Here is a 10,671-nt window from a genome sequence, read left to right as displayed (position 1 = left end):
TATACCCCCGAAATGGTCATAGGTGTTCTGTGTTTGTGTTCCACCTATACTCGTAATCCACTGTAAATGATGTTTATGGTTTGACTTTACTGATGTTACCTGCAGAATGGTGAAACTTGGATTTTACTTTGCCACACTTTGGATGTTCTGTTGTTGTTTTGTCCCATGTGCTTTGGTATTCCTGTTTATCAAATTGGATTTTACCTACTAAATTTGCTGTCATGAGAGAAGTAGTTGAACTTTCGTACTACTTGTCTTGAATTTTTTTTTTTTTTTTTTTGGCTATTGGCCTCAGCGAATGAACTGTTGTGCTACATCTCCCTATATATTATTTTTTTTCTCTATATTTTTTCTATATATATATATTTTTATTCTACTGTATTTTTACCAGTCTCTAATATTTTTAATCAATTTTTAATCACTGTTTATTTATTTATTTATATTATTCTATTGTATTTTTAATTGATTTTTATTCTTATGTATAAAAATTTTGACCTCCCTTTACTAATTTGGTTTTTGTGGTCTATGTTGTACTTCTTATATGTGGTCATTAGTGGGCTACGGCTTTTCGAGTCGATGACCTAACGGTTTTATTCTGCAATTAACTTTGTACCTATGTCTCAACTAGTTTGAGCACTTCTTTTACAGCCTTGTATAAATTCCTGGTTTTCTAATACAAAACTGTTAATATTGAATAATTATATATATATATATATATATATATAATCATCATTTTTCTATTCTGATTGAGTTAGATGAAACTTGTTGATGCAAGTTTGGGTATATGCTTTTTCTGTCACCAACTTACCTGTTTTGTCAAGTAATGTAATTTCAAGTAATGTCAAGCAATGTAATTTCATTCCATTAGTCCTCACTCACCAAAACTGGTGAAGCATTTGAACCATGAGGGCTTTTGTTTCACTGAAGAATGTAAACAAAATCAATGTCTTTTGGTGGTGCTGTCTTAATGAAGGAGCAACATCTACACATGCATTAAAGAAGGCCTATCCAACTCAAATTACATTGTGGGCCACTTTAATCACAGAAAGCTTATTGAGGGCCACTTGTATACTGAAGAATTGGAAGCATTTTATTGTCTCATGCTATTATTACAATAATGAATGAATGATCTTTTGATTCAACATGAAATATTAACATTGCAAAAACAGTAGTATCTTTTTTACTTTTCATTACAATCTTTAATTTTTGATAAAATTTTTTAAATGTTTGTTTAGATAAACCCATTTCAAGACAGTATCAAGTGGGCTATAAGATAAAAGTCTGTGGGCCGCATGTGGCCTGCGGGCCTCAGGTTGGCCAGCCCTGTATTAAAAGGTTTCCTTTCTGTTTCTGTCAACTTGTTCCACACTTAAAGTATTGGGAATCCTAATGCTATAATAGACAACATTCCCTGCAGTGTGACTAAATCCCAAAACTGCATGGTAGTGAATTTAACTTTGTAATTACACAGATGTACTTGTGCATATTATATCTGTGTATAGTTTCATGAAGTGTTGTGGCTCATAGGACATAAAGAAAATGAAATGTTTTTTCTGACTAGAACAACAGTATTTTTTAGGTAACTTTCCTAGAAGTTTTAGAACTTATCCCTAATAGTTAGGTAAATTGAACACATAACTTTTAGCACACTGTTGGTGCATCATGTCACTGTATGAGTTTTCTCCTCTCTAGTAACAGGGTGGTGGCTGGGGAAACAGTTCTAGAGAAAATGCAGTGTGCTAAAGGTCAATGTAAAGTATCCAATTTGAACATACAATCCAACCTTTTCATCCCTACCAGATATACAAACACATAAGATAATGTTTTTGTTTATATATATGTATGTATGTATATAGACACATGAGTGGCTGTGTGGTAAGTAGCTTGCTTACCAACCACATGGTTCTATGTTCAGTCCCACTGCGTGGTGCATTGGGCAAGTGTCTTTTACTATAGCCTCTGGCTGACCAAAGCCTTGTGAGTGGATTTGATAGATGGAAACTGAAAGAAGCCTGTTGTGTGTGTGTGTGTATATATATATATATATATATATATTTGTGTGTGTGTCTGTGTTTGTTCCCCCACCATCACTTGAAACCAGTGTTGGTGTGTTTACATCCCTGTAACTTAGCGGTTCAGCACAAGAGACCAATAGAATAAGTACTAGGCTTACAAAGAATAAGTCTTGGGGTCAATTTGTTCGACTAATGGTGGTGCTCTAGCATGGCTGCAGTCAAATGACTGAAACAAATAAAAGAATAAAAGAATTTGTTAAAATTTTATGAAACCTCATTTATAGCCAAGTTTGGCATCAAGCATGACAATTATGATAATATTTATGTGTTTTTATAATTAAAAAAACCCAGTTATTTTCAGTTTTTGTCTTGCAGAGATTTATGTAACACAATTCTTAAAATAAATTTTTATTGAATTTTTGTCATCTAAGTATGTATAATTTGTATAATAGGTTGCTATTTCCACTGAAGAAGAATTCCGAGGTCTTCATCTGAAATTCCTATTTAAACATCGTTCCTCAAGTGAAGGTATGTGACTTTGCATTCCATATACTTTATATTAGCAAAAATGAGAGTGGGATTTTGACGTCCTCTGTGTGTTCTTAGTTTTGTTTACTCTCTCCCTCCCTTATATATAAAACTGCTGTTAAAGTATTTCAGATAAATTAATCCTTTGATTATATATGTCTTAACAGGCAAAGACAAACTGGAGAAACCATTTGCTATGGCATTCATCAAACTAATGAATGAGGATGGTACTACATTAAAAGACACAATCCATGACTTGCTCATCTATAAAGTAAGATTCTTTTGTCAGTATCAGAATTGTTATGTTAGAAAGTACTTGGCTAAAAATCTGTTTCATTTACATGAGTTGCATGTATGGAGTGACTGAATAGTTCAAATACTGAAATTTTCATTAAATAGTTGAGTTGACTTGTTCAGTTTTTCTGTAATTTTTCTTTATTCATCAGTCCAAGAAGAACTGTGCCTAGAAAACCCTTTTCTTAACTCTTCAAATCATGATAATTACAGAAAACTGTTCCTGTATATCAGGATAGAGAAATGAGAGCTATTTTATCCTGCTATAATCTTCAATATATTAGAAGATGTGTTATATACCTTTATGATATTTTTATGTGTGGTTGATGTGCTATCATATTCTAATGACACTATCATCATCATCATCATCGTTTAACGTCCGCTTTCCATGCTAGCATGGGTTGGACGATTTGACTGAGGACTGGTGAAACCGGATGGCAACACCAGGCTCCAATCTAATTTGGCAAATGTCTAAAACTGCATGTCTTAAAATTACATCATAGTTTCATGTATCATAATTTGCCAGAGTTGAGAAGTTACCTTCATCTGCTCATTGTTGAAGAATCTGTCAGAGAAACAAGACATCATTGGTTTGGTCACTTGCAGTACATGACTGAAGGCTTGTTAGGCTGAAGAAAATAGCTAGTTTCCAGGTTCATGGCTCCTGCTTTTAGGGAGCTCTAAAGAAACACTGGGAGATGTTTGATGTGACATGAAATATTTAGACATTGATGTTGATCAAGATGAATAGAGGAGAAAGAGTAGGAGGGGTGACGATCATTCAGATTATATTGACTTGATTTCCATGGCATGTTATTTTTTATGAAAGGTAAACAGCAGGATGAACATTGTGCCTTGAAATCAGTGGTAGATTAATTGCCTTTTGTTAGAATTATTATGTAGTTATAATAAATTATCAAATGTTTCTTGCATTAAAATATTACCAATGAAACAACTTACCATTCTGGTATGAATTGGATAAAACTACATGAAGTAGTATTCTATTGCTGCTTACCCTTCCTGATGCCAACACTTACTTCTTTTTCAAATAAGGTACTTTGTTTCATGCCTTTGCTCATTGAACAACCATTAGATGTTTTGTTTGTAAGAAACACAAACATATTACCAATTCTGAAATAGTGCTAGTTTGGATACATATGCAGATTAATACAAATACATGCACACCCACATGTATGTGTGTGTGTGCACACACACACACACATATGCTTCTGTATAATTTCTTTCTACCAAATTTTACTTATAAGGCTGTAGAAACTCTGCCAAATCAGACTGGAGCCTGGTGTTGCCATCCGGTTTCACCAGTCCTCAGTCAAATCGTCCAACCCATGCTAGCATGGAAAGCGGACGTTAAACGATGATGATGATGATGATGAAGGCATTAGTTGTCTTGAGGCCAAAGAAAACACTTGTCCAAGCTGCCATATAATGAGGTGGAACCCCAAAATATGTGGTTGCAAAATGAAGTTCTTTACATGGCCATGGCTACATCTGTTAGAGAACAATTTATCTTAATTGTTATTTCAATTTTGCAAGTATGCAGGTTTTTTTTAATTTTTTTTTATTTTGAAGTAATACATTGATAAAGGTCTCCAAGGTTTTTGCAAACTACAGTCCTCCATAGAAAGGTTTAGTTTTTCTATTTAATGTTTTCTTTTTCTAAAAGGCTGAATCAAAAAAAGTTGATAACTTCAAAGACTACTTTGATTTCCCATCTACACGATATGAGTTTGAAAATTGCTCAAGCAGCTCTCTGAACAGCAGGTCCAGTTTACAAAGAGGTGGCCTTATCATCAGCACCAAAGATTTTGTTCAGATCAAAACATATGTATGTTCAACAAAATTAACCCATAATGGTTAGTATATGTTAACTACTGTTTTATAAATTTCTATTTGCTTGCAAAGATCATAACATTGCTTATCTCTTAGCCATTACATAGGGATTTCTACCTTGAGGCTAATATGTTCTTTTATTGAATAAAGGAATAGTGTATAAATTACATTACCACAATTAATTTTATCACCTTTTAAGAATTATAATTGTTTGTGTGTAGTAGGTTTGAATTATCTTGACCCAATCAGTTGTGTATTTCAATTTTTTTTTTTGTCTGTTCTTACAGTAAATCTCCTTGGTTTACTAAAATGGCAAGAAATATTAAATGATTCTGCTGCCTTAAAGAAGCATCTAGAAGAGTTGATGACTGTGGATGGTGAAGAGATTGTGAAGGTAGACATTATTTTTACACTTTTAATCCTTTTAAATGTTTCTTGTCAGGACGCAAGAAGAAGAAAGAGAAATACTATACCTTGGTAAATTCTTTCCACAATTTTGGGCTCAAAGGAAATGCAGGAAAAATACTTGATAATTCCTTAAATTAATTTTTCCAGGGTTATTGCAACAGAGATTTTGGTATGAATGATGTAAAATATCTCTTAGAATTTCATTCTCAGAAAAAGCAGCTACTCTGACTCTGCTGGCTGCCATCCTATCACACTCACTGCCAAAGTTTCAAAGATAATGAAAACAGCTATTAACAGTCACCTTTCTCCAGCACCTTGAATTTCTTACCCTCAATAATAATCACTATGGTTCTCATAAAGCTAGATCTACTGGAGTTCTACCCTCCTATGTCACTCATCAGTGAGCACTTACACTTGAAAAATTTGGTGAAAATTGTTTTTGCACTTGACATCATTCATCCATGTCTGGTGCACAAAATTGCTCACCAATGGGCTTCTCTCTCTTGAGTTCTGGATCAATGGCTTCCTCTCAGATTGCACCATTGTGATGTGTGCTGATGGAGCTCTCTTTGACCCACATTCTATCTGTTCTGGTGTGCTCCACTACCTACTTTCTTTCCCCATCAACAAAGCCTCCTCTTATACAATTGACACTACTCTTCATTCTACCTTAACCTTCTGCATCCAAGTATCATCATCCTTGATACTCCACATTAAACATTATCTAACTCCATGAACAGAGACTTTGAAAATATTATCTTATGGGGTCATGTCATTCTTGTCTCCTTCAGCAATACAAAAATATAACCACTACATATACAAAGAAAACAATAATGTGTCTAACTTCCCTTGAACAACCATCAACTTGGAGGAATTCAAGATTAACATTAATCAGATCAATCTCAACTGTCTGTCAGAGTTTCAATGGCCATAAGTACCTCCCTTTCCTTCAGACTAAACTACTGGAGAAATATCAACTGCAAAGTGCTGAGAACTATTGTTTTCAATGAAAACCATCAAAAATAAATCATTTTAAACTTGTATATGATGCATAAAGTGTCACAGATGTCTAAATCATTACGGTAGCTGTTTCCCAGTTAAAGAATTAACCACACATGCTCCAATCTCACTAGCTATAAATAAGTGTGATGTGGTGAAAAAAGAATTCTTACTAAAAATTCTAATGCCATCAATTCATTTTCAATTGTTTAATTGGTATGAATAAAGAAATTTAAAAAATTAAAAATTTTACCCATAAAATATGAGGAAGCAAATATAATTAAAAAGAAAATCTTATTATCTGTCCATTGTTCTAATTCTAATAAGATTTTTATTGTTATGAATGTCCTTTGGTGGAAACTGTCTTATATATAACTTTTATATTTTTTGTCATTTACAATATATTTATGTGTTTCATAAATCATCAAAAGTTATTTACCAAATACTTGAAACTATGATGTTTAGTGCTATCATCAATGGTAACTGCAGGCTATCCAGAAAACAAATGTTTCTTTTATTTCCTTTACCAATTTGTTGTAATTAGATAAATAATTTAAGTAAATAAAAAGTTTTATTTCATTTCCATTTTTCTCTCACTTTCTCTTCAGTTTTTACAAGATCTGCTTGATTCATTATTCAGTATTTTAATGCAAAACAACAATTCAGATACCTATGAAAATTTAGTGTTCACATCTTTGGTGAGTGACCTGCTTCTTTTCCTTCTATATTCTTATCGTTCCTAAAGAAATTTTAGTTCCACATTGAACTGGGATGTTCACATGAGATTAAAACATTTAGAAACTAGTGTAATTTTTTTATCTTTGATTTTTAACATTTCTACTCTAATATCTGAGTAGTGTGTCTGTGATTTCTAGCACAGATCTCTGCTTTACTTGTAATACAGTACCCAGCATGTTTGGAAGAAACCTATATCAAATATTATCTTTCTAGGTTTGATAAAATAAGTATAAATTAAATACAAGGGACAAATCATCAAAACTCCTTCCTTGTAAATTTATGGCCTTGTGCCAGAGTTTGAAACTTATTTTATAAGACAGGAAGGGACAGCAGTAGTTGAGTACTAGACTAAATGCCTATCAGTAATTAGTTATTTCTCTGCATTCTTTGAGATTATATGTTGCTTCAGCTGACGTTCATCCTGATAAAGTCAGTAAAACAGTACCAGTCAAATAATAGGATCAATTTAATTTACTAAATTCCATTCCAGTATATTTGTGGCCTTTGTGTCTGTGTTAGAAATGGCTGGTAAGGGGCAAAGATATCAAAGAGCTGGTCAGTATGCTTTGTGGTATTTAGTTTCCAGTTCAATCTCACATTTATGTTGTTGTTCATCTCTCCAGGATTTATTATTACTAGTAATATATTAGGAGTTAATTAAATCACCTATACTCATCTTTCATAATTGGTAGCCTCAAACACACAGTAGTTCCAAACTTATTGTAGTCAAAAAGCTATGATTATAGGTGTTCTAGTCATGAAAATCCCATCATTTGTATATCAGGAATTATATTGTTCAATATAGCCTTTATTTAAGGATGTGACTTGTGAAAGTTTGGACTAATAATTTCAGCAGTTTGAGCAACAACTGAATTGTTGCATATGCCTACCAAACCCTGAAATGTCTGATGATAAAAGTCTTGGTTGTTAAGAAGTATGTTTGCCATAGTGGCAATATGTCTGTTCTCTTATTTATGTAAATATTAGACTTCAGACAAATTTAAAACATGTAAAAGAAATATATAAAATTAAATAAAAAAAAAAACAGAGCAAACTTATTAATTTGGAATATTGTTATTCTCATTTTTTAATGTATTTTGTTTCATTTACTTTAGCAAAATACTCTCATTTTAATGGCAGTAAATATATTTCTACAAATTACAAACCCATTCATAGATAACTAAAATAGCTCTGCTGATAGAGGGTTAGGCTGAAAAGTTAAAGGTTCCTAGTTCAATCCAAGGTTTCAGATGTTGATGATGGTTTTGTTTTGTTCTTGAAATGTTTTACAAATCAAGGTAATTGTAGTTTGATGTACTTAGGTAAGATGATAGAAGGGGATGTTTTTCTTTTTTTAGATACATACATACATATCACTGTGTAATCATCATTATAGTAAGATTTCATGAGAAAAGAGGCGTGGAATGAGAGGGTACTGGATTAAATGCATTGGACTGTATGCTATCTTCCTGTCAGGGTCAACCTGACTCTTATAGAATCAGTAAATAAGGGGCCTGTGAAGTACTGGGGTTGATGTAATTGATTATCTTCCTCCCCTCATAATTACTGGCCTTGTGCCTGAAAAAACAATTATTATCATTATTTGTAGATGGGGTAGCAAAAGCCATGGAATAGTAGGCCTAAAGATCTGACAACAATTAGTTACTCAACACTCTAAACTCCTATTCCATTAGAGTTTACTCATCATTTTGTTCCTTCTGGAGTTGATAAAATAAGTACCAGTCATTGTGCTTACTGGAATAAGAAGCTATTATTAATATTCTACCAATTAAGGCAGCAAGCGGGCAGAATCTTTAGTATACCGAGCAAAATGCTGCTTATCAGCATTTTGCCTGTCTTCACATTCTGAGTTCAAATTTCACTGAGGATGACTTTTCCTTTTTATCCTTTAAAGGTTAATAAAATAAGTACCAGTTGAACACTGGGGTTGATGTAATCGACTCATCCCCTCCCTAAAATTGGTGCACTTGTAGCAAAGTCTGAAACCGGTATTACTTCTTTCACTTAAGTGGCAAGCTGGGCGAAATGCTTAGCTGCATTTCATCCATCTTCACGTCCCGAGTTTGAAGACAGGAAGGGACAGCAATAGTTGAGTATGAGACTAAATGCCTATCGGTAATTAGTTATGTCTCTGCCTTCTTTGAGATTATTTGTTGCTTCGGCTTTAATCCTTTTGGGGCTCGATAAAAACAAGTACCAATTGAGTACCGGGGTCAATGTAATTGTCTCCACTCCTGTCCCGCCCCCACCCCTGAATTGCTGGTCTTGTGCAAAAATTTGTAATCAATATTAGTTCTGTCAACACTTCTTTTTTTCTTTTTTTTTCTTTTTGTTTATTTTCAAATTGTTTATTTCTGATTCTATCCCAAACTAACTTTCTTTCTCTTATTTCTCTAGACCCATATCATCTCTCTAATTTCTGATCGAAAATACCAGCAGTTCAGGCCTGTCCTTGATACTTACATTACAGTAACTTTCAGTTTTGCAATGGCCTACAGGTATGTCTTTCAGCTGCTTCTATCAATCAGTTAAAAATAATTCTCCACTTTTTCTATGTTAAATTCTGAAACTCTGAACAGCTTAATTCTGAGACAACCATCTGTTTCTACTGCAGATTTCTTTAATCTGCTAATACAGTAATTATGGTGGGAGTAAACTCCAAGCAAATTGAGTTAATAATACACATATATGATTGACAGAGGCAGAAAAATCACAATCTCAATTTACCTTCTTTATAAACATAAAATTTTGTCCTTTTGTAAGAAATTACAAGGTGCAGGATCAAGATAGTAAACCATTAATTATAATTCATCATCATTTCTGACTGCTTTCTGTGTTGGCATGAGTTGGGCAGGTTCTTACAGTCCAGGTCACATTTTATTTAGAGTTACTATCTTCCTAGAGTGATGAGAAGGCTACATCACACTTATGTGTTCCATTTTTGGTTTCGTTTCTACAACTAGATGCCTTATTACCATCCATTCTACAGAATGTACTGGTGCATTTTATCATGGCACCAGCACATAAAGGGTTGCCTTGCACACCTTAAGAGTAAAATGTGCTCACTACTTTACGATGTGTTTGTCTGTTAAAGGTAATACAACTGCGGAAATGACAGGGGAGAGAACAATGACAGAAGAGTGAGGATGGGTGAGTGAAAGGATCAAGAGTGTGATGCTAGAAACAGAGAGAGAGAGAGAGAGAGTGTGTGTGTGTATGTATGTGTTGGGTAATAAAAGAGGTAGATGATGGGGAAAGGAAATTGATGGATGACAATTAAAAGTGACCTACAAGCATGAGTGATGATTGGCTATACGGAAAGAGTGAAGGTATTGTCTACAAATAATTCCTGTGCAGTCTCTTATCTATCAGCCTTGTGAAAATAATGATGAGGATTGGATGTGGGTAGGTCTCATACAATCTATAGTTATATGAGTGGCACTAATGACAAAGGGATAAAGTATTCAATTGAAACATAGAAGCATTATGCTGTGCTACAATACAAGAAGTTTTACTCTGCTTTCTTCAGGCTTCCTAACTGGGAAATGCAACCTTCTCCATTTTGTAATTATTGGATCCTTCCTATAAACAGAATAAAGCATTTACCCCAGTAATTCTTAAGAAAATGTACACATTTATAAAAACAGCCATTTTATCATGGCAATATGAAGGTAGAGCTTATCACAATGTGACATAAAAAAAAATCTGATGAATCATTTTACTGTTAAGAGATATAGTGTCCACTTTAATATATACAAAAAAGAAACATATCAACTCTGTTGGCATATATATATATATATATATATATATATATATA

The 10,671-nt window shown here is 33.4% G+C and overlaps 1 protein-coding gene across 2 annotated transcripts in view; it reads left to right on the top strand.

Annotated features, from left to right (window-relative positions):
- The window catches only part of LOC106881525 (dedicator of cytokinesis protein 1), a 184,512-nt gene that overhangs the window by 132,415 nt on the left and 41,426 nt on the right, over positions 1–10,671 (top strand). For both annotated transcript variants that reach the window (XR_008263483.1, XM_014931942.2), the window contains exons 18-23: positions 2,468–2,543; positions 2,711–2,814; positions 4,522–4,711; positions 4,976–5,082; positions 6,704–6,793; positions 9,252–9,352. Coding sequence is in view for 1 of the 2 variants with exons in the window: in XM_014931942.2 (XP_014787428.1) it covers positions 2,468–2,543; positions 2,711–2,814; positions 4,522–4,711; positions 4,976–5,082; positions 6,704–6,793; positions 9,252–9,352 (668 nt within the window). In the remaining variant the exon portion in view is untranslated. The remainder of the gene's footprint in view (positions 1–2,467; positions 2,544–2,710; positions 2,815–4,521; positions 4,712–4,975; positions 5,083–6,703; positions 6,794–9,251; positions 9,353–10,671) is intronic.

The sequence above is a fragment of the Octopus bimaculoides genome, chromosome 2 (genome assembly GCF_001194135.2).
Source record: "Octopus bimaculoides isolate UCB-OBI-ISO-001 chromosome 2, ASM119413v2, whole genome shotgun sequence".
NCBI lineage: Eukaryota > Metazoa > Mollusca > Cephalopoda > Octopoda > Octopodidae > Octopus > Octopus bimaculoides.
The sequence above is the reverse complement of the archived record's forward strand: the minus strand, read 5'-3'. Positions and strand labels throughout refer to the sequence as shown.